This window comes from Ambystoma mexicanum, chromosome 1p, assembly GCF_040938575.1.
Source record: "Ambystoma mexicanum isolate Mex_15411 chromosome 1p, UKY_AmexF1_1, whole genome shotgun sequence".
Taxonomy (NCBI): Eukaryota; Metazoa; Chordata; class Amphibia; order Caudata; family Ambystomatidae; genus Ambystoma; species Ambystoma mexicanum.
In genome coordinates, this window is record NC_090921.1 from 533,050,530 (window position 1) to 533,074,690 (window position 24,161).

Below are 24,161 nucleotides of genomic sequence, written 5' to 3' on the forward strand. Positions count from 1 at the left end.
GTTGAATTTAACAAATTACATTTAAGCATCTTTTTGGTGTGATTTATTTAATACTGAAAGCCCAAGACTTGAAAAGTGGTGCCCTGTGATATGTGATTTTCTGATAATCCCAGTAGGAATGTTGAGCAATAATCAGTTGTACTTTCTGCTTTACGAGCAACACAGATGCACCATGGGATGGCTGGAAACCCGACCTCCTCACTCCTTAAGTATATTATCCCGGGACTGCCTGGAGTATTTTATCCCGGAACTGCATGCTTTTCAAGCCAGAATGGCCTAAATCCAGTGAACAACATACATAGTTCGTGCTTTTGATTGACTTTAGTCAAGGATTACACATCAGAGATCACGAGACCGAAAGTGACGACATCTGGGAAAAGAACAGCCTATCCCCAAATAGCAGGAAATGAGTGAATGGGAAAGCTAAACCACATGTACACAGACGTCCTGGGCACGCCCCTTTTCTCTCCTCATTGGTTTCCTGGTGACACTGCCTCAGTCACGATTGGACGGCCGAGCTATCAGTCTTACCACCGCCACTGTTCTGCATTTGTGTTGATGTACTGAGTGAGAGCGGCGGCTTAGTAAACTACTAAGCGAAGACTCATGGCATGCAGTCGTTGCGGGCTCCTGAGGCTACGAGCTCCGAGGGATGAAGTCGCATGGGGGCAGGGAGAGGAAACGTCTCAGCTCGTCTGACTGTCTACTGGTGCGCCAAAGGCACCCAGCCTGCTTCTTTCCACAGGAATTTCAGGGATGTAACGACGGAGTGTGCATTTGGGATACACCACTATCCCCATCGTTCGCCCAGGATTCCATGACTTTTCCTAAAGGTATTTCTAAAGTACATGTTGCTGAGCCTTATTTTTACATTTTTTTCGTTTCGAGAAGCACTCTATATGCAAGTTATGTTATGCAAAATAAAAAAAATATGCTGGAAAATGATTTGATAGTGTGTTTTAATTTCTTTGTTTTACATTTTTGCCCTTCGCTATTCTCCCGAAAACAGGAACGTGCAATTGTGTTTCGTAACTTGAAGAAAGTTGACCAAGCAATTTCTGTGAGAGCCTATATTGGACCATGGCGGACCAGGACTGGATGCCCTTGCGGCAGCGGTTGAGTTACTCTATTGGGCACTTCTTGAATGACCTTTGTGCCTCCATGTGGTTCACCTATTTTCTAGTTTATTATCATTCGGTGTTGGGATTCAACACTACCTACGCCGGGATATTGCTCCTCATTGGGCAGTTGGCTGATGGGATCTGCACCCCGATTGTGGGCTATGAATCGGACCATTCAGCCGGTTGCCGCTGGTACAGCCGCCGCAAGTCTTGGCACCTTGTCGGTAAGTTCACTCATTTCCTGATAGTTATCCCTTGCCCATCATGTTTAGTTCACATTTAGCATGGGCCAATGGCCCTATGATGTGTAGGACACCACTTTTCCAATCCTTGGGGAAATCCAACTGACCAATTGTTGGTATCAGGTGTGATGAGTCCAGTTTGGTTACTTGAAGTAACCAAGATCACAGCCCCCACGAAAGCTCAGGACTGGAAAAGTAGTATCCCTGTGACATGGCCTTATTCAAGCTAGATGGGCTTTTATGGGCTTAAGTTATGAGATTTCACTTTGTGAGTGAGTTAAGGCTGTTAATGAATGTATCATGTTCCACCATATGCCAGCTGGTAGTTGTTCAGTGATCTTTGGTTGCGTGTTGCCAGGCGCCATTTTTCTAGAGACCTCCGGTCACGCGATGCTATCTATGTGTGTGTTGTATCATGATGTCACCAGAGAGTCACTAAGCCTTAGCATGCACTTATGTAGACTTTTGTGATTCACCCACTGCTTTTATGCAGGGAGGTGACTGCAGCAAAGTGAGGGAGAGGTGTTAGCAGAAGATTGCCAGAAAAGACTAGCCCAGTCTTTGGAGGAGTCTTGTCTTCACTGCACTGCAAGAAACCCAAAAGCAGGAGTATAACTTTCAAGTTGCAAGCTTCTAGCCTGGCAATAGAAGTCACTGCTCCCCCTCAGTTCTCCACGTGCACACATCACACCATTTCTTACTTTCCAAGCGTCAATGATAACTAGACTAGTGCTAGTGTCCAATGGAAATTATGAGGCCTGCCCAAAAGGAAACTGGAATAATGGAAGGATTAACTGGGCAGCAGACAACTGGGGTAGCACTCACTTTGGAATGTATCCAAGTCCACCTTTGCCTGAGCAGTTCCGCAGGGCAACCTCCACAATCGGCTCTATGGCACTGGGCATTATAGGGATCAGATCAATGGGGTTTAATATAGATCCTGAGATTTACTTACTGCTTGCTCTGGTTTCTGCGGCTGTGTGCAAGTTGCTGTTTTTCCGCTTTTGTGCTGTCAGCCCAACCACACCCAGCATGTTGGTGCCATATAAAACAAAATGAGACAATTCTGAATAGATAGCAGTAAGTTGGGATATGCTACTGACCTCCGTTATGATTACGCATTTTTAGCTCACTGGGTTTCTATGACTTGTATTTGCTGTGTATGTGTGTGTGATCAAAATACTTAAACATGGTTTAAAAATGTGCGAACGCATAATCTGCCATGTGCAACCTGACTCATCATTGCACAGGGTTATAACGCTTCTTAACCCTTCTTTGTCACTTGAGCTGGCCTTCAACAGTGCCTACATGTGACAAGTGTACACATGCTTGCTTGCTTGCTTTCTCCCTTGCCTTCAATATCTTCCACCAAACCAAAACTTTCCCGCAACCCATTTGCTCACTGTGACATATTTCCCATTTAAGACAAAGTATGGGGTTACTGCGCAAACATTCATAACCATTTTAAGGGATTTCTATGAGGGTTTGTTTGCATTTGAAGCACTTTTTTTCTTCTCATGTCTACTGTCCAGGAAGACCCACATGGCTAGGCTACCACTTGAAGAGCAATAATGGCATGGATCGGATTTGCAAGAATGGCAATTGGGCGTGATTTGGGAATAAGCCATCAGGTAGAATATGCTATATTGGCCAGCGGGCAAGAGATATCATATGATTGGGTATTTATAACACGCTTAATGCCCAGAGGTTTCTAAGCACGGACAGGGGATCGAACCTGTGTTGCTCCACGTCGTCTTGCTTCCAAGGCGAGCATGTTGCCCCTGAGGTATCCTCCCGATCAGCAACAACAGAGGCAGGGTTAGGACAAGTAATGCGTGGCATAAAATTAGTATTATTTAATACATATGACCAACCAACAAATGTGTCTAGCAAGACTGCACCTGAAGGAAAACCTGATCAGCTGATGGAGTGGTTGCCTAAATTCTAACTCGTTTGTCATATTTTTTTATTTTATTTTATATTGTATTTACCAAAAATTCATTGGTTTTAACAAAATTGTCAAAATCTATTTCTTCAGTTTTCGTCATGGGAGCCGTAGAGAGGAGCACTTGTGTGGCTTAGCTTTTCACTTTTTCTTCTTTACTTTGTTCTATCAAGAGATGAAAGCCTGTTGCAAAATCTTTGCAGTGGCAATTGCCCAGGATGTTTTTTGTCCGCTAATTAGCCGTTTCCACCAAGTCTCCTCTTCCCGCAAGATTGAGGCCTTTCAGAACAGTTGACTATAGGCCTTTCTCAGGGTTCGCAGCGCCGTGCAGGAAGTTAATAGATGTCTAATCGTTTCTATCGCCTTTTCCTCTTTGCATAGTCTACATAAATTTGAAGGACTGTTTCCTCTGATGAACAAAATTTCGTTGGTTGGCAACAAATTTAGCCTCGCTTTCATAAAGAGCTGTCTCAGAGGCTTACTAGGGAATTTTTTGTAAGTTTCGGCCGGATCGTTGTATTTTCTCTGTAGAGGAAGGTAGATGGTTTAAAAGTTTGTTCTCTTCAACCATCTCTAAGGTAGCAATCCAGTCTAGTTCCTCCAGTTTTCTCTTTACTCTAAGAGGGTTGGTCAACAGCTCCTCTTGCGTGCAAGCGACAGAAGTTAGTTGAGCCTTCTTTTTGTCCACCCATATTGTCAGAGTTTTGGAGTTGCCTGCTTTGGTTTCCATCGCCATCAAATTGTATAGGGTTGGTGATTCTGGTATGAGAATTTGGTATTGTCCATAGGGGCAAAGTGTTGTTTTCCACTACGGCTTTTAATGAGATCAATCCCAGATCTTTTCTTATTGCTGGTAGTGAAGTAGAGTTTGAAACCGACAACGACGCCCTCCCAAAAAAAATAAAAAAATAAGGCTTCAATCTTTGGGCCAAATTTTTACCGGCAGCAGAGGCATGGCTTCAACTCCATATGTCAGGCACGGGATGACCTTTGCCTTGTAGTATTTTAATACTCGTAGCAGCGAGAAACGCCCAAACTTATTGTCCTTGCCTGTGTGGTCATTGTACGAACTTTGGACCAGATAAAGTTTTCATGCTTGTCTCCTGTTTGGTGTTGTCCAGCATGACCCCCAGATATTTGAATTTTGGGACCACTCCCACCTGCATATTGTCCAACGACCATGATGATGATGTTTCACACTTTTTCTTTTTGCCCAAAATCACTATTTTCGTTTTTTCAATGTTGATTAGAAGTTTGTTTTTGTTGATGTACTCGACCAGATTAGTCATTTGGCGTTTGAGACCTATTGGAGTCTGATCGATAAGGGTAATGTCGTCCACGTAAAGGATTCTAGGGTCTTGTGCTGACCCAACCTTTGGCGGGAAAGCCCTGATCAATTCCGTTGATTCTTTGTAGTCTCTGATGAATGCCGTGAACAAAGCTGGCGCTAGAGGGCATCCCTGTTTCACGCCCCTCGTGATTGGAATACTAGTCGATAGCAGGCCCTTACCATTTAATTTTACTCTCATCGATGTGTTAGAATAGAGTGCTCTTATCGGGGCCAAGATGTTTTTCGGACAATTTGCTGCTTCGAGTTTGTGCCATAGTAAAGCTCGATTCACCTTGTCGAAAGCCAGGGTGAGGTCAATAAAGGCTAGATAGATATTGGATGATCTCTCTAGCGCTTTGCTTTTCAGAAGGCTGAGAATCATGATGTTGATGATGCACCCGCATTTTTTTGGAAGCCAACTTGAAAGGGATTGTGCAATGGAGCAGACTTTAACCAGGCTTGGAAAATCTTGAGTAGAAGCATACCAAAAACTTTGCCTATACAGTTCAGGAGCGCTATCGGTCTGTAATTTGCCGGATCAGTTCTACTCCCCTTTTTAAAGATGGGTACTACCACCGATGACGTCCATGATACCGGCACTGTTTTAGTTGTGGCAAAGTTTTCAAAAACTTTGCTGATGAACGGCGCCCACTCTTCCGAGAAGGATTTAAGGTCTATGTTGGAAATGCCATCTGGGCCTAGTGCGTGCGAGGTTTTTAGTTTCCTTATGATGCCTTTGATGTCATCCTCATCAGAGAAGTTGTGCCATTCCTGATGTTGTGCTGTTTCCTCACCTGCCTTTTTTTCGTCCGGCTCTTGAAATAGGACTGAGAAATGTGCCACCCACGCTTCTTCGCTCACGCAATTTGCCTGCGACGGCGTAGGGTGCGGTGCACCCCTGATTGTTTGATAAGGGACCAAAAGTCTCCTGTGTTTTTGCTTCCTAATTTCTTTAGCATCTCCTCTGCGTCTTTTTGGTACAGGGAGATTCAGTGCTGTCTCAGCCACTTTCGAAAATCATTTCTCGCCTTATATGCATTCATTAAGTCCACTTCCATGTTGCTTTTTTTTTGCCTTTTTTATTAGGCTTATTACTATGGCTTTTCTTCTCACTAAGATTTTGTCATATTGATGGCTTTGCATGTTTTTCCTGACCACATTTTTCTGAGGGCTGAGTAGAGTACTTGGAAATATGAATCTGCAATTTGAACCACTGGAAGTTATAGGTGGCCTATCGGGACGATAAAATACATGTTGTGGGAATATGCCAAAAGACAACATGAAAGCACTCTTCAAAGTGCATGAATGTAGTTCTCATTGGGGTTTAGAGCTTGCAATGGTAGAGTAGTAGGTGACTGCTCTGCCAGACCCACTTTTGTTTTGGGCAACTTTAAGAGTCAGATTGACAGTGTTCTAATAGAAACTAAAATGTGTGAAAAAAGTTGAATTCACAATCCCAAAAGAAAGGAGAGTGGCTATTGCTTGCTTAGATTATCTCTGGCTCACTCAAAGCATAGCACCATCTGTGATTCAAACAAACTAAGAACAATACTCCTCTGCATTGAGGGTCACTCTAAGCAAGTGATTAAGTGGGCTCAAATTGAAAAAGGAGATCTCTCGCCCTTTATATATGTTGACCTCCTACTGTTATTGGAGGAGATACTCCCAGAAAGTGCTGCTTGTAACTACGAAATTCTGGAGACCTATGAACGTATTTTATTTAAAATTGCAGATAGGACAACTAGACCAGCCAGAACCGTGGCAAGAACGGCACCTAGACCAGCCAGAACCGTGGCAAGAACGGCACCTAGACCAGCCAGAACCGTGGCAAGAACGGCAACTAGACCAGCCAGAACAGTGGAACGAACGGCAAGAAAGAGTGCAGTCTGGTTTGACAATTAAGCCAAAGTGGCCAAAACATCTGGTACACGCTCTTAAAAACATTTATCCCTATGGAAGATCAGAGATCTATAAAGCGAAGATCGCTTACAAAAATCTCATATAAAAAGAAAATCAGACCATAATAGCAAAAAATTGAGACAACTTCTAGTGGCCACTAATGACCACGATTTCTCCGGCTAAAGTGGCACACCAGACAATTTGATATGGCAAGGCAACATTGCCCCGCAAAGATAGAATGGCCATTTGTAACACCTCTAAGAGGAAACAAGACCACTATGGCTAGGTAAAATCACTCTACGATCATACAAGGCACTCGCACAGCATCACTTTCATTAACCCTAGAATAAGTAGTAACCCTGATAGAGGCTCTAAAGCATACACAAATTCCAGGGCTCAATAAAGTACCCTTGCACCTCTGCAAGAAGAAACCATCAATTTGGGCCGCCTTCTCAAATGCTTATTTAATTCAGCCCTAGCATCAAAGACTGTCAATCACACATGGACAGAGGCTGAATTAGTGTCAATATATTAAAAAGGGGATGTTGTGCAAACCCAGCAACTTTTCGCCCAATCTCGATGTTGGATGCTGGGAGAAAATCTATGCGAGGATAGTATCGGAGCTCTTGAAAACATAGATAGAGAGCAAAGGATCTATCCACCACCTACAAGCAGGGTTTTGCCCATGAGTCGGTACCATGGACCAATGATTAAGGTTATACCTGATCATTCAAAAATACGTGAAGCTACTCAAAATCAATCTGTACACTGTCTTCACTGACTTGCATACAGCGTTTGATGGTATACCACGTGGCAAGCTCCGGGAAGTATTGACCAACATGGGCTGGTAATGACTCAAAATATCGTAAATAAAAAACCGAATGGTAGAAATGTTCAGATTTCGGCTGTACCAAAGGTACGTACAGCCGAAAATGACGAACATTTCAACTATTCGGTTTCTTTATAGCAAACAAGCGAAGTGGGGGCTGCAGGGGCATCCCCCTTACCCTTGTTCGCTATAATGGAATCGGGGGTTTCAGGGTTGTCCCCCCCTCCCCCACCCTCCACATCCAAAACAAAAATGTTTTGTAAAAATAAAAGGACCCCACAGCACTGGTTCCCATCCACGGAAGTGAAGGGAACTGGTGCTGCAGGATCTCGGCAGCACACAACGAGTTGTGGCGCCAAAAGGTAAGTAAGCGGGTGGGGCGAGCTGGGTGTTGAAAGCCCATTTAGTAGTGGGGTAATTATTTTGAATACGAAAATTTAGAATGCAAGATTTTTGTCTTCGAAATTTTGGTATTCTAAATCACATACATCCACATGGGCCTGCCCAGTTTACTGTTGAATGCTATTATTCCACTGTACACCAACAATAAAAGCAGTGGTTAGATGGAGCCTACGAGGAAGTGACAGCAACATTTGTGGTCCAGAAGAGGGAGTCCGACATGGTTGCGTCCTGGCTCCCACCCTTTTCTGTCTATTTACAAATGAGTTACAGATGCTCTCTTATCTGTCCCCAGAGATGCTCCAAAGATGTGGACTGAAGAGTGCTTAATATTAATGTATGCCAATGATGTGGCTTTATCATCGACCCCTGCAGGATCAAGCGAATGGCTAGATCCATTTGCCAAATACTGTCATGACACTGGCTTTTCAATCAATTATAATAAAACTGAAGCTATGGTATTTTAACCTTTCAAGACAAAGCACATACACTGCCAAGTAAATGTTAAACGGTGTGGTCAAGTTTACGTTTTTGCCTATCTTGGGTTGTGGTTCAAGGGCAATGGCAGCTGGGATGATCAGATCGAGAAAGCCAGCTCTACTTTAAAAAGATATACTACTGCAATTCAATAAAAAAACTCATTTAGGTTTTGCATTTAGCCCAGTATTAAAGGTCCGTGAAGCCCTGCCTAGCTCAGCGGCATTACGTGGGGCAGAACTATGGGTAGGATGTAACTGTAAAACCTTAAATGTTTCAGGAAATACAGTCTTAAAAAACACCATTATTACCTAACAGTAATGCCGTTATAACGTTGTTATAACTTTATTTGCTGAACTCAACCTGGATCATATTGACAGCCTGGCTTCCCAGAAACCCTTAATGCTCTGGATCAGAATATGGTCATAACCACTGCTTTTGGAATATAGAATGTCTGTGTAACACCTATTAAATCAAGGGGGTGGAGCGTGGAGCTTCATTAATTTGATTCCAACACATAGGGCCTCATTATGTTTGGTGGTATCTTGCCGGTAAATCCGGTGAGATACCACCAAATGGTATTACCGTTACCAGCACCCGATCTGCTGGAATTTCTGGCATTTTACTGGTGCTGGCAACTGAAGTAATTCATCATTCCATGGAGTCCGTTGTCAGCTCTACTCCAGGCTTCAACAGTCCATCGGACTCCATGGGTGTATGTCCAGTATTACTGGCACTGGTAATAACCAGCAGTTTTTGCTGATGGGGTGCCTGACTTATCTGCAGCTCTTGACTGAAGGTAAATCAGGCCACCCATCGGCAAACGTGCAGTTTCGCAGTGCGGGACAAGTGGCGGTAACGAAATTGCCGCTGCTTTTTTACTACACCGTCAAACCTATAATGAGCCCCATAGAGTGCTGCTATCTTCCTTTTAGTTTTGAATTATGGATTAAACCATCTTTAATAAAAAAGGAGCTGCAAAAGAACAATAGAAATGTTCCTACAGTCGCATAAATATTGGTAATACAAAGTGTATATTGGTTATGAATTTTGTTTAGACCTCCTAAGCCCCAGATACGTGCGCTCATTGTACTTGAAATTCAGGCTGCGTACTCTCCCGCTGGCAGTTTTTACATGCCGTTTGAACAACAAGCAGTCTGATAAATGTCCACACTTCAAGAACACAATTGAAACGGAAGTTCACTTTTGCTGATCTGCCCTCTGTACACTATTTGAGAAGGAGACACTCGAGAACTCTGTTTTTAATCTGCGTTATCTACTCGACCTTCGAGGCCATTGTACTCTGTGATCATCCAAATGTATTATCAGTTGCTCTATATATACCCAGGGCCTGGTTAAGAAGAAACGCCATTGTAAAGCAGAAGATAAGAAAGTTACCATCTCCTCAAGACTAAATGTGGTAACCTAAATGTATATCTGTCTGTTTAACCATCCATAAGTATGGTCTCCTATTTATTAGAGTTTAGAATTGTTACCGGATATTCATGATGTAAGCTAAGAAGTAGGAATGGATTTTATAATTATCTTAAGCCAGTAAACCAGGAGAAAGAAAACATTGACTTCTGACCAGCCCAAATAAAAAGGGCAAGGCAGCCTCAGGTTTTTACTCACCCTGCACCTGGACCCAGGGACGCCATTTCACCAAAATGCCAATGGTAGCGGAAGTGACATCACACATCCTTTGGCCTCTGATGTCATCATAGGAAGTGATGCCATTTGACCCCCATCCCGTGGCATCACGGGAACCCAGAACACGACCTTTCACCCCTTGACCAAACCGGAAGTGGCAACACATTGTTCCCAAGTATACTACGAAAAATATGGTTGCGATATCACTATAATGCGATATACATTTCATACAAGAGCGAATCACAATATGTATCGTTAAGATCAGTGTTTATAGGCCCATACTACCAAATTACTGTGAATGCAAGCAGACGTCCAAGGCCAAAAAATAATGTTCTGTTATTATATAGCACTTACGTTTACGTGCTTTATATAAAACAAATATGCATACAATATCACCCAACCTGTGTTTGTAATAATTTATTGACCTTAGAAGGATGAAAGGCTGAGTTGGGGTGTTTTAAGAACAGACTAAGTCAGTGACTCGCCCCCTGAACAGTGCCTGAAATAAACCTTTAATGGGTCTAGCAATTATTCTATATAATTCCAGAAAGACAAACTATTTGTTATTCCTATTATTTCTTACTTAGGGTCACTGCTGAAAGTGTTAGACTTGTGGAACTCCCCCACCCCCTTTTTTTTCTCTTTTCTTTTTCTTTTTTCTTTTTTGTATTTTTTTTTTTTTTAAGAGCATCCTGAACAAGGCCAGCCACTCCAAACATAAAGAGCCTTATGGCGTTGGCCACAGCCCAGCAGCTTACATTAAAAAAAGAGAATATACAAAAAGACGTTGTTTCATTTTTTTTTTTGGGGGGTAGCATAGGAGACATTGGTTGTCGGCGACCCCCAAATGATGTCACTGCATAGACCAAGTGACTTGAGTCCAGAATCATGAGGCATTAGGAGACCGAGACCAAAATGTCAGTGAGAAAGGTCATGGGACCACCACCAATGTGGTATGAGAAGGGGGAAAAAATGCAGCATAGCAGGAGAAGCTGTTGCGACCTGGAATAGACAATACCAATAGATTAGGTGTTGAATCCTGGAGGAGAGCTGTCCAAGAGTGCTGTCGGCAGGAACTTCTCTGACTTTGGTTGCACTGGAACCTACCAGGGAGCCATGTTTGTTGGATGGTTTCTGGGACCTGAACCTCATAGCAGGAAGTCAGCAGACAGAGAATCCAGGAGATGGCCAGAAGCATATGGGATGCTGGTGACCCTCCCCCGAACCCTCACGAGGAGGTCTGTGGGTGGCCGTGCAAGAGCTGGAGAGGTGTGACTAATGTACATAGAGAACAAGTGGTGTGAGAAACTAGTGAAGTCACTAACATTGGAAGTTTGCAAGTCGAGTGGTGACAGTACCAGGCTTTCCCTCCTGGGTAATTACAGTTCAGCGTGTCTTGGACTACTTGATCGCCTATGTGTCTCAATTGCCTCTAACTCTTGCTCATATTTTGCTTTCTCTTTGGTGTTATATTCTCCTTATATAGAATATCGACTTGGTTGCCCCTTTTCCCAGGCTATTATCTCATCTTTCAATAATGCTTCCTCTTCTTTCAGAACATTTAGAGTTCATTGGTTTTTAGTTAACTCTGTTTCATATCTTCTACTAAGACTGGTTGCTTGTGCAGTATAATGACTCCCCTTTGGGGCCTCGCACGCTTCCCGTTCTCCCCGTTACCTTTGTTCTTGAAGGAGAATGACTTCGGGAGCCCGCTTCCTCCGGGACCTTCCTGCTGGTCCTTGAACACTGGTGCCTTCTCCGGCGTCTCTCTCCCCGCACTGTCTCGTTCCCTCATGGTGTCCCGACTAGGTCAAATGGAAAAGAGACCCAGGTAAAACCTGACTGGTAATTTGACTATATTTCCCAACATGCAAAGTGTCCCTAGATAAGGAAAGCAGACACGGAATTCTGAGTATTGTAATCCTAGCCCCAAAATGTCCAACATCTGAAAGAAGGAAGGAGAGCTCTGACCCTGAGTTGTGGGGCACGAAGTGATGGCACCGAAGCAGCGCATACAGACGGAAGGAAGGCGCAGGCAATATTCCAGGAACTGCAGTCCTAATAACAAATTGTCTAATTAAACAAAGAAGTAAAACCTGGGCACTGCAGTCAACAAAGTACACACGTTTTGACAAGAGACTAGCGATTGATTCGAACATTGAGAGTTTGCATCAGGGAAATTAAATTAGTTCAGGAGATAGGCTGCATTCCAGCTCTGCCACTGCCACACGCCACAGTCGCGCCTCACAGCATCATCTGCTAGCTCAGGAGAGCACTCGACCACAACCTCTGTCACTGCCACACTCCTGCCCTGCAGCATCGTCTGCTAGTTCAGGAGGTAGGCTGCATTCCAGCTCTGCCACTGCCACACATCACAGTCCCGCCTCGCAGCATCGTCTGCTAGTTCAGGAGATAGGCTGCATTCCAGCTCTGCCACTGCCACACATCACCGTCCCGCCTCGCAGCATCGTATGCTAGTTCAGGAGATAAGCTGCATTCCAGCTCTGCCACACACACCACAGTCCTGCCTCACAGCATTGTCTGCTAGTTCAGGAGATGGGCTGCATTCCAGCTCTGCCACTGCCACACACCACAGTACTGACTTAGAGCCTTGCCTGTTGGTGGAGAATATGGGGTGGCCTGCGGCCCTGCCACAGCCAGGGGCACCGAGTACGGGGGGGGCTGTGGGGCCTGGCCCCCCCGCCCCGGCAGAATGAAGTTGGGGCTGAGCACCCCCCTCCCGGGCCAGAGAGAAGAGACGCAGTATGGCCCTTTGTTCCATCCATACTGTGTCTCTCTCTGGCGGCCCGGATAAAAGCCGGGGAAAAACTATGTTTAGAAATTGTGGGACAGATGTAAAGCAAGAGGCTCTTGCTTTGCATCTGTCCCTCAATTTCTAAAAATCGTTTTGGGTTGGGTATACTTCTACATCTGTGCACCATGAGCCTGTCGGATAGCAGAATCAGCAGGGTCTTAAAACCTGCTCACTCTTTCTGTAGGGGACATGGGGCAAAATAACCCTGATCCCACGTACAGGGTTTGTTTAACCCTTTATCTCTCCTGAATGAAAGAATGAGCTCTCTCAGACACAAGTTATCACCCCTGCTCACACATTGAATGAATATGGTATGGATCTATAGATCGAGAAAATTGGAGTGACAATTCAGAGTGTTTTAACAGAAATATAATTGTCTTCCCAGATGGGAGACTGACTCCATTAATATGCATGGGGCCACTGAGATGACCAAGAGTGAAACTGTACGTCCAATTGTGAGATTACCAGCAACAGGTGATACTATGTTCCAAGGAGTGAGGTGCCCACTCAATATAGCACACTCTTTATAGGTGTGAGACCCATCCTGAATGCTTGTCCAAAGAGCCTTGGCCAGAGTTTCACACTGAAGAAGTGAGCATGTGATCAGGGGTCTGCAGCCCACACACACGCAGGGGATTCCCATGCTCCCACTTGTGAGATTTGCACCAAATTAGTGAGATTCTGCTCCAAGGTAGGAGGCACACGCACAGTCTTTGCTCTGACGTTTGACACATTCACAGGATGGGACTGCATTTCGTTCACCCATCCTAGTTGTGTTGCGCTGCCTTTTGAGGGCTACTACAACCTGGATGATTATAGAGGGGTGGAGTAGGGGCAGTGATGGCCTACTGGAATGCAACTCGAAGGCTTAAATCTCCTTACTTTACTTTAGTATATGCAGTACATGCTAGCCAATGTTTTCACTGTTCTGCGCTGCGCGCGCCTCAAAACCCCCCTGCGCGCCGTTGCACCAAGTTGGCGACTACATGCAAATTTGTCATCCTATAACTGCCAGTGATGTCACTTCCTGTATTTGGGGCCCCCCTCCCCTCCTGAAATTCATAAATCGACTCCCCTGGCCACAGCCATAATCTTGCAGGATAGTACTATCTGCTAATCCAGGGTATTTTCTAGGCCCGGTTCTTGACTATTCGCCTTGAAAACAAAGGATCTAAGGGAATATCCTGTATTTTGGTGCTGATCCACAGGTTGTGCGAGCGTTGTAATTAACCTTGCTTCTGGGACCTTGTTAGCCCAATGTGATGATAATATTGTATTCTTACATAGCGTTTCCAGTCAAGCTCCTCCCATCTTCTAAGCACAGTAATAACATATGTTCCTATTACTCCATTTTAGAATGGTTCTTAATTGCTCGACCTCGGAAGGATGAAAGGCTAAGCAGCATACGCTGGTAGCCACTAATATTTGGGGACGGATACAATGCTGTTGACGCGGGCGACATTAACCGGCTCAGGCACATGGTAATGGCTGTAGAGAGATTTCAGGGTACCTACTTCACTTTTTTGGAGAATTTACCCGCGTTCGACCATCGTAACTTCAATGTTCAGTCTTTGGGTGTGCATCCGCAAGCCCCGATCCCCATGCCACCCCCTTCCCTTCTTCCCTATATGGGCATGATTGGGCGGGGTGGATAGCTCGGGTCCAAACACGTTCGTCTTGGCAACAAGACCAATCGGAGCATGGCGGTCACGCGCTCAGAAGCCGGTCTCCGCTATGATGTATTATATTAATGCAATTTGTCAGGCCAAACAGAAATAAAGCATGTGTCCCTTTTTCTATGCTAGGAAAATGAAAGGAACCAGGTCTCGTGGCGTGTTTATTTTTTTTTTGTTTTCCTTCTGATGTTTACCTGGACAGGGAGCATTAATCGCCTTAGCGCGAAGCAATAACGCCGCACTTGCCAGAGGGGCTGTTGCCCAATTATATACTGCTGCCGCAGAAGATGAGGTTACCATAATGATAGTTTTTCACCTTTAAAGGATGGGGGAGAGGAGTGTAGGTGGTGGCATCCAGTCAGTTGCTTGGCTTTGGGATATGAGCCCCAACTATGACAATGTAGGTTCCTTTTCTGGCAGTACATTCTGGATTCTATAACTTTTCCGTGTCTGCTTAAACATCCTAATCCTATTTTCTCTTTTTCGTGCACCAATTGTCCTTTCTGGGCTCTTCTGCTGTTTTCATGAGGCCGGGGCATTTCTAGGCGACTGACGCTGTGATTCTGACCGCCCTTTCAGCATGTCATTGGGAACACTGGACCTTTTAGTTCATTTCAGTTTCTCCGCTACCAGATGTGCGCATGTTCAGCTCCAGTTAACACTTCTTTCTTTGCCCTTCGGCCACCTTTTGTCAGGGTGTGCTAAGGCGTTGACGCTCCCAGACATTGCAATGGAGAAAGTTGCAACAAATCTGACTGTTCTGACACCGGCTGCGATTCAAAACATGCCCACTTCCTCTTCTTGGTTTAGTCACGTCTGAATGTCCCCACCCATGGCTTCTGCTTTGGCTGCGTTCATCTTTTCTTAGAATCAGGAAATCCATGCAAAGATTCAACTGCACAGCAGCTGTCCACTTCAAAACAGGGAAGTGAGCAGACTGCGGAAAGCAGCGTTTGGGGAGGCAGGTGTCCATATGACATATCGCATAATCTCCATCAACGTCAAAGTCATCACTTTATTGCCATGCCAACGAGCTATGTCTTGCGCTGCACCATGAACCCTTTCACGAGTTGTAGACTACGGAAAAGCCTGGGCTTTAATTGGGATGGGGTTCGCTGGGACGGAGCCTTGGCATTCTCAAAAAAAAGTACTCCTGAGTCCGGGCTCTGCTGCCGCCCCACCCCCGACTAGCCCTAGACACGCCAGCCCCATTAGGCAGCCCTTTCACTCGACAGAGCCGCATGGTTAAAGGGCTGCATGCTGGGGTTGGCGCTTCTGGTAAGAAAAAAAGGAAAGACAGGAGCACCAAAAGTTCACCCGCATATCCTCTGGTTTCTTAATCCGAGGTGCCAACCCCACCGACATCCCTTTAACCACGTGGCTATGTGGAGGTAAAGGGCCCCCTAAGGGGGGGTTGACCCTCTCCTGAAAAAATAAAAGTAGAGACTGGGCGCACTGTTATTGCTTTTGGGGCACGTTACTCTCCTTTTTGTTTCTTAATCACAGGCTCCGACCCCAGCAGGCATCCTGCTGGTGTGCGCTGGAGTCTGTGGTTAAGAAACAAAAGGAGAGAGGGACACCAAAAGGGATTATAGCAGTGCACTCCATCTCTCCGGCTTGGCTCCAGGGGCACTGCTAAGGGGGCCACAGCGAACATTCTTAAAACGCACCCCCCCCCTTTACTGGCCCACCTGCACCTCTTAGTGTCAATGAATGTGCCACCACAAGTGACCTCGTCAGCCACCCCTACAAAAAGGTCTGGGGGCGCCACTCCCACTGCCAAGCAATTTCGAGCCCCCCCACTCCACACTTAGGCCATGCCCCGTTAATTAAGCCCCCCTTCGAATCCACCTCCCACTTAATGCACTGCAAAAAAAACTGTAAATCATGAATAAGGTTTAGGATATCTCATCGGGAGGGTGCAGTCTCCAGAAATTGCACCTGAACTGCTCTCACTAATGAGCAGTGCTTGTCAATTCTCTGCAATATACAATCTGTGAAATAAATGCATTTGCAGAAATTGGACCTCGGCCTATGCTCAAGCAGAACACCCCAATCCTCTGTAAACTGAGGCTGTTTAACTGAGCATATAAGCTCCTGGTTGGCTTTTTCTGTTGGGGCTAGTGTTGTGACAAATTAAATGAGCACTAAGCCTTGTGTGCCGTACATTATAAGCACACATGGGTTGCATGCCTGAATCACAATTGCAAACCTACTGGGCATAAATAAAAATCGGTTGACATTTTTGTGTTCCCAAAATGCTCTTTGATTTTATTCAAAGCAGCCAGAAACGCCCATCGTCTTCTGCTTAGGTGGTTTAATTTACAAAATCGGGTGATCTACACCAACACAATAAACGATCAGTGAGTAGGAGTAAGACTCTGACACAGAGGTGGCATGTTGATTGGCAAAGACTTTTAATAATAACAGAAATGGGGTGGGGTAGTTCGAGGAAATCCTAACTAACCCTAACACTAAGAGGGGTTTCCCTTGTTAGAATGTCCAAAGTAAATTTCGCCACCCTGTGTCCAAATCCTAATCTAGCCCTCACAAGCTAAACTCAACATCAGGTGAAAAGGGAACGGTCTCTTGGCTGTCTGCCTGCAGCCAAGCTTTGTAGTTCAACACAAATGTTCCAAAAAGTTGTAGAAAAGCAAGTAAAAGTTCCACAAGACTCCAGGAGTTAATTCCCTTTCCCCGGAGTCTCTCTAACATTATTCCGAATTGTGTCTGCGTCTTCAATGGTCAAGATAGGCCCTTATCGTTACTTGGCAGGCCTGACTCCTATGCCGGCGACCAGGAAGGATGGCCTGGACACCTTTTCCAAGGCGTCTTGAGGCTCCCTCACCCTTTGTAAGCAGTCCCGGCTCCCAGGTACTGAGAAAAGGAAGATTAGCCAGTTTCTCTCCCCCAAGCCGTGCCATGGGTCCCTGGCTCTTTCTCATCTTCCTCTCAACTGTTGTGGGTCACAGACCCTCTTCTCAGTACACCCTCTTTGGTCCACTCTGTTCTGCCATGTGGGGGAACTGAACATTATCATTCTCATCGTTCTCCTTCTTTCTTCACATCCACCCAAAGCCTTGGTTTACTCTCCTGCCAAGGTCTGCATTTCATGGTTTAAAACTTCCTTTCATGTGGAGTCCCTGGCTCCCTTGTGCATTCTACTTCGATTGGGTGCAGATCCCAGACACATAATACACAATTCTGGCCTGGTATTTCCTCTTCCCATACTCCATTACCTGGTTCACTCTCCTGACAAGTAATAGTGTTCGCTGTCACTTTTTCTTGGGTGCGAGTCCCAGACTTGTAATACAAAATGTTGCCTTTTTCACATTGGCGTCTATCTTGAATGTATTTTTCCTCCCCAGGGTCCCAGACCCTTCTCATGTGGTTTCTTTCTCCACCCCTTTCTCGTCCCCAGACCTCCAGCACAGTCTGGGGAACCCACCTACCTGTTGGCTACCATCCGGTAGGTACCGGCATTCTCCCAGTGACGTTCGCGTCTCTGGAGTTTCAGGACAGCGTTGGGGCTTTGTTGCCATCTACAACAGTTGGCTCTGTTCCTTTGGCAGTGTCGCCTCCTTCATGGAGGCTTCGCCAGCATTTGGGACAACCAAATATTCAGTCTGATAACGGCAGTCCTTTTGTTTGGACCCCGCTTGGTTTTGGATCCCCTCTCTGCTGCACTGGCCACAGGGTTCTTCATTGGAAGCTAGTTTTGTGGAGGCCAGTTGCTCTTGTATCCCCAAGGTCCAAGACCCTTCTCATGTGGTTTCTGTCTCAACCCCTTCTCGTCCACGGACCTCTGGCACAGTCTGGGGAACCTGCATACCTGCTCTCTAACCTCCGATAGTTACCAGTGTTATCCCAGTGGCTTTCACGTCTCTGGAGGTTCAGGACAGCTTTGGGGCTTTGTTGTCATCTGCAGCGGTCAGCTCTGTGTTCATGTTACTTTGGCAGTGTCTCCTCCCTCCTGGAGGCTTTGCCAACATTTGGGACTCCCGGAAATTTAGTCTGATAGTGGCCCGGACAGTCCTTCTTCTTTGGACCCTGCTCAGTGTTTCATTCTTCGGTCTTGACTCTGCTTTTGGTTTCCCGTTTTGGTGTTTGCGTCCCCTTCTCTGCTGCACTGGCCATCGGTTTCTTCCTTGGAGGCTTGTTTTGTGGATACCAGTGGCCCTCCAGTCTTCACCTCACTGTTGCAAGTGCAGGACTGTCTGCCCACGTGTCCCGGCTGGTATGGAGTTTTGAGCCCCCTTCAGGGCCCAAGCTGCTGGTTCCCTTCTCCTCGGGTCAGTTTGCCGGCAGCCTCCTCGTCGAGCGGCTTCCCCAATTGCCTCTCTTCCTGCTGCATCCTCTGAGTCATGGTTCCTACTGGGCAGGCATAACCATTCTGCACGCCCTATCATTTTAACTAATCTTAGTTTGATTGGCTGATTTGAACCACTAGAATGGTCTGTGTGGCTCTGGTAGATATTCCCTTTCCCCCCACTCCTCCTCCTCGTCACAGTACTTGGCTGGTTAAGATGACATAACTTGGATCTTCTTGGTCTCAGTTGATCCTGTTCTGTGGCACTGCAGAAATACTTGGGCACACGGTAGGGGTCGAAGGGAGGGCTTTAAAGGAGAGGTGGGGATATTATAGTGATCCTGCATTCTCCCAAATCCGTCACTGCTCCTACAGGGGGATTCCCCTCCGATGAGATCCACCTGCTGAGAACCACCGCAGGGGTCTATCGGACTATCTGGTAGCGGCCTCACCTCCATGGCCTCCAGGGAAGGGGCTCCCCCATCAGAAGCAGTGACAATACCTTGGGATTCGTCATATTATATGCTGAGTGAAAAGTGATTTATTTGTATAAAGTGTTTATATGCAGATTGGATTCAAACAAAATCTGGGACCATGACGAGTGAAGCAGAATACAAGTCTGCAGGGTCTCATATTTTGTTTGGGTCAGACTGCTCCATCTTTGGACCAGACCCAGCACTCTTTATGCAACACACCCTTCCATGAGTAGCCCCTTTATTTTGCATCTCACTTGAAGCATTGCTCATTGGTGTGTCCTTTTTGTGTATGCCGCTGGGGCGAGGGGCTGAGGTGTAATGCTTAAATCCATGCTGCCATTTGGGTTATTGTGGGATTGGAGATTATACTGTTTTCCTCTCCTGCCACTTGTATTGAATGCTTCTTTACATTTGGCTAAAAAATTTAAAGATTTGCCTTCATTTGTCCTTTCCAAAAATGCACTCTTACCAAAGTAATTGAGGAATAGACTTTTCTCTCATTTTGCTTCGAAAACCTCTGAATTAAGACCTTATTACAATTATTGCCGTTTTTCCTCTAGAAACTCCACCAAATGCAATCGCTGTTACTGCATGCAGTAAGCATGGCTTAACATAAAGGGCCAGCATGATTCTGAGTCATGCAGACCAGACCCTAGGTCGTTCTCCCAGTTCCGAGTCCTATAGAACTCCAAATACTGTATTGCTGGAGGCGGTAATATCGCAACCAGTAATGCTTTTGTGTGAAGGTAATTACCACTGCACAAAAGCAGGCAGAATTTGTTTGAAACTCAGAACATGGTGAAGCATGCAAGCAAGCTGTGATTTTCAAACTCCTAATCGGGATTATAGCTGCTCACAGATGTTGGGCAACGTGTTAATTGAGAGTGGGCATGTAGGGAAGGATGGAGGAGTGAGCAGGTCTTTTCTTGCAACACTGGTGGGATAGACCCCTCTCCAGCTAGATCCTAGGAAGTTGCAGGGAAATCCAGTAATCGATTCCCATCCTGGGCTGTGGCAATGTAGGACTGCTCTGACCTACGACATTTTGCACATGTCATCTTTCCTTATCTCTACAGATGGTTAACTTCACCTGGGCTGGACACTACATATTAATAAATAACGGTGGAGTGCGGTTTTAAAAAGTACAGTTCTTCACGCGATTCCTAGAAACCAAAGCACAAATATTTAATGTGAACATTAACTGGCAACACATCTTAAAGATGAATTGCATCGGTTCATTAACTTGACTTTTTGCCCATCAGTCCGTCTGGTTTGTGTGCCCTGGTAAGTGCCAAGAAAGTGCCTCGTAGCACTTTGCTCGACATGTATGACTTTTAAAGGTTCAATATCAGATTGACCGAACATCATTACAGCAAGATAAGAAATCAATCAATAAGTGCCCTTTCTTTTCATGTTATCATAGAGTGTAGGTGTATTAGCTATGTATTTTTCCATTCTATGAATATCACATATGTTAGTCCACTAATCCTTTATTGTAATCTTTTGAAGATCTTTCCAATTAGAAGTTACCATACAGATCACCATTAGAATAAATAGATGAATAATTAGTGTCAATTTAATGCTAAAATATTGGAGAAGTTTAAAAGGATAGTGACATTAAAGATGCGTTGATGGTCCCACACTTAGGACCAACATTTCTTTACAAATATGCACTCAAAAATGTGTGCTTAGATGAACCAGTAGCCGAGTGACAAGACCAGCAATTCCCATGATCTGCTATCTTAGCATTAAGCAAATCAACAGAGTTAAAAATGCTCTATGAATAAAAAATAAAAAAACATAGTTTGTGTTATATTTGCTGATGCGAGATTGATTTAACTTTAATCTAAATAGAGGATCAAGTAAACCTACCATTGCCACAGTCAATTTCCCATTGCCATTCCGAAGACCATGTCATATTTCAGCGGGTCTGTTTTTATTAACATTTTGTAGACATTTGAAGCTTTACATTGATGGGAGTATTCCATATAGTGAAGTCTGGAAGAATCCGGAAATGATTGGTTTTCTGTAAAGGAATTTAAGTCATCAATACATGCCTTCACTAATGTAATACATTGATTGAGAGCAGAATTGGAAAATGAGAATGTATTTTTAAATTCATCAAATGAAATAACATTGGCATCTGAAAGAAGTTGATTAAAAACGGAATGCATTTATTTAACCAAGGTTTCCTTAATACAGATCGCCCGTTGATGGTTATATTTCTATTACACCTTGGAGAAGAGCTTTCACAGTCTATCCACATGAAGAAACAGTAATTCTCTCAGAATAGATGTAGTTGTATAAACTGCTTTAGAATGTAAAGATCTAGAATGATTAACAAAAGGAGATATTAATTTTCCACCATCAGCCAATTTGGCCATCCTTCAAAATCATCTGAATTTACCTAGAGAGAGATTCTCCTTATCTTTTTATTACCCCAAAGAAAATCTAAAAGAATTGTATTAATAATTTTGAAATGGAATTGGTGGAAGATGGATAGGGGGCATCTGTAAGTGATCTAGTATTACCAGAGCTAACATCATGTTAATGAATTCTAGTCTCCCCCAAAGCGTTAAATATGATGATGACCAGGACTCTACTGATCGCAATGCTTTATCAATATGGTTTGCAGTGGTTTCATTTAATCGTTTCTGTATTTGAGGATGTTATGGAAATCCCTAGTTATTTACCAAACTCCTAGCACCCTTTCAGACCAAAGGTCTCCAGTTCATGCTTTAGACAAAGAGAATTATGTGATAACATTTCTGATTTGCCTCGATTTTACTTATAGCTCGAGGCCTCAGAAAACCTCATTATAGTATGTAATAGTTTGGAAAAGTTGGTATTCTTCAGAAGTACTTTAATACCATCTGCATATGCTGTATGGTTAAACTGCATATTTCTTACACACAATGCCAGGAATGTCTTTATTTCTTCTAGGTTCTAACAGCTGTTCAGAGAAAGGACAAAGAGAAGGGTGACAAAGGGCTTCCTTGACTTGTTATGTGCTGAAATGGAAAGAATGACGAGAAATGGCCATTAGTAAAAATTGACATTTTTGCATTGTAGTATTGAAGTTTGACTAACGATAAGAAGTACTTACCAACTCTATGGTACTTTAATAATTCAAATAAGAGTCCCATTCCACCCGATCAAAAACTTTTCCGCATCCAATGCAATTTTTTATATCATTTTCTTTATAACATGAGGCAAATCAACAAAAAGTCTAGTCTTAGATATGTCTTCTTTTTATAAAATCTACCTGATCGTATTTGATTAATATGGGCATAAATTATTCAGTTCTGTCTGCTTATATTTTCACAACAAAACCCGGATGTCTGATCACTTTGTCTTGAATACTATTAAAACTGTTATCTTTTTCCTGGCTAACACTTTCTCCTCCATTTCCTACTTTCTCTGTTTCTTTTCTTCCTTCTTCTCTTCCTTTAGCTGTTTCTGCTCAGAATTTTCATCTCTATCTTGATATTGAGTTAACTTTCTCTAATCATATCTTGATTATTCTCGTTCCTGTCGGTATCAACTCTTCAATATTCAGAAAGCTTGTCCTTTTCTTAAGTTTAAATGCCAGTAAACTGATTTGTTCTTTAATTTTCTCACGTTTAAATTTACTGCTCTACTTTACTCTTCGATCTTCCTGTTTTTTGTCTGGCTCCACTCAAATCTGTTTTTAATGCTTCGGTTTGTCTGCTATATTTGCTTTCTCCTTGTGATTCTATTTCTCTGTCGCTATCTTTTCACTCACGCCTTCAATTTAATTTTCTTTGTATTGTATTTAAAGCCTTTTATGGACTTGCACCTTTCATGTCTTGTGTCTTTTTATGTACCCTCTTGGGTCCTGCGTACTCCAGCTCAATTTGTCCTAGCAGTTCCTCGACCTCCTTGTGCCCAGTCACGGTTCCACTCCTTTTCATTACCTGCCCCTGATCACTGGAATTGTCTTCCACTCTTTGTTCTATTACTACTCATTCTTTATTTTGTTCTTCTCTTAAAATCTACCTTGTCCAGGCTTAAGTTGAAATTTTGTATAGTCTCTTATTTTAATTTGGTTGTACTGTAAGTGTTTTTGTTCAGTGCTTGGGTGTAAAGCGCTATATAAATTACAAATCAAATACAAAAATATGAACACTTTACAATCAGAATTAATCTGGGATATTGGTCTATAATTCCTAAGAAGTTCACTACCTTGCCAGACTTCAGAAAAAATGAAGGGTTTTTGTGAATGATCCAGACCTTTAACCCACTTCAGAAAAATTGTTAACCAATACAGCTAGTTTTTGGGCTACGTTGGAAGCAAAATGCGCACAAATAAATCAATAGAAACCCCATCTGGACCTAAGCCTTACCTCTACTTAAATCTTTTATACCTTTTTATAGGTTTCATCTATATGTAAAGGACCCTATGAGCATCTCAAATCTGTATGACGTTATAAATTCTTCGATTTATTTGATCAAAAATAGTCTAAAGCTAATTTGTGATTCAGTATGTTCTGATGCGTATAACTTCTTATAGAATCTCATAAAGACATCTAATATAGCTTTAGAAAAAATCAAAGCTCAAAATAAAAAAATATACAGGATATTTTAGATCTTTCCTTTCTCATTTTTGAGTATGAGGCAAGAGTTTTACTAGCTTAACTATATGGTTAATATATTTTCGATTTATATTTAAGTATTACACCACATGCTTGTTCTGACAGCTTTTTGTTAATACTAAAACACAAAGATAACCTATTACTAAAAATGCTATCCTCTTGTTTGTGATTATATATCTTTTTTCCAGTTTTCCAAGTGTGAATGCATCACAAAGTAAGACACAGACAACAGACTTAAAGTTAAATGTGAGGATGGTTGAAGGACTAACCTGCCCTATGCTGAGGTGGGATTAGCCTACCTGAACAAAACTAAGGAAAGTCTAGAATTCAACTTAAAAGTCTGTCGGTGTCCAAAACCTATCCTTACCCTTACAACT

At 43.7% G+C, this 24,161-nt stretch overlaps 1 protein-coding gene across 2 annotated transcripts in view; it reads left to right on the forward strand.

Moving 5' to 3' along the window:
- The first annotated feature begins 458 nt into the window (after window positions 1-458).
- The window catches only part of MFSD12 (major facilitator superfamily domain containing 12), a 208,519-nt gene continuing 184,816 nt past the window's right edge, over window positions 459-24,161 (forward strand). The window contains exons 1-2 of one of the 2 annotated variants that reach the window (XM_069649442.1): window positions 459-833; window positions 1,010-1,345. In XM_069649442.1, coding sequence (XP_069505543.1) covers window positions 1,081-1,345 — 265 coding nt within the window. In that variant the 5' untranslated portion in view covers window positions 459-833; window positions 1,010-1,080. The remainder of the gene's footprint in view (window positions 834-1,009; window positions 1,346-24,161) is intronic. The other variant, XM_069649443.1, reaches the window with a different exon arrangement.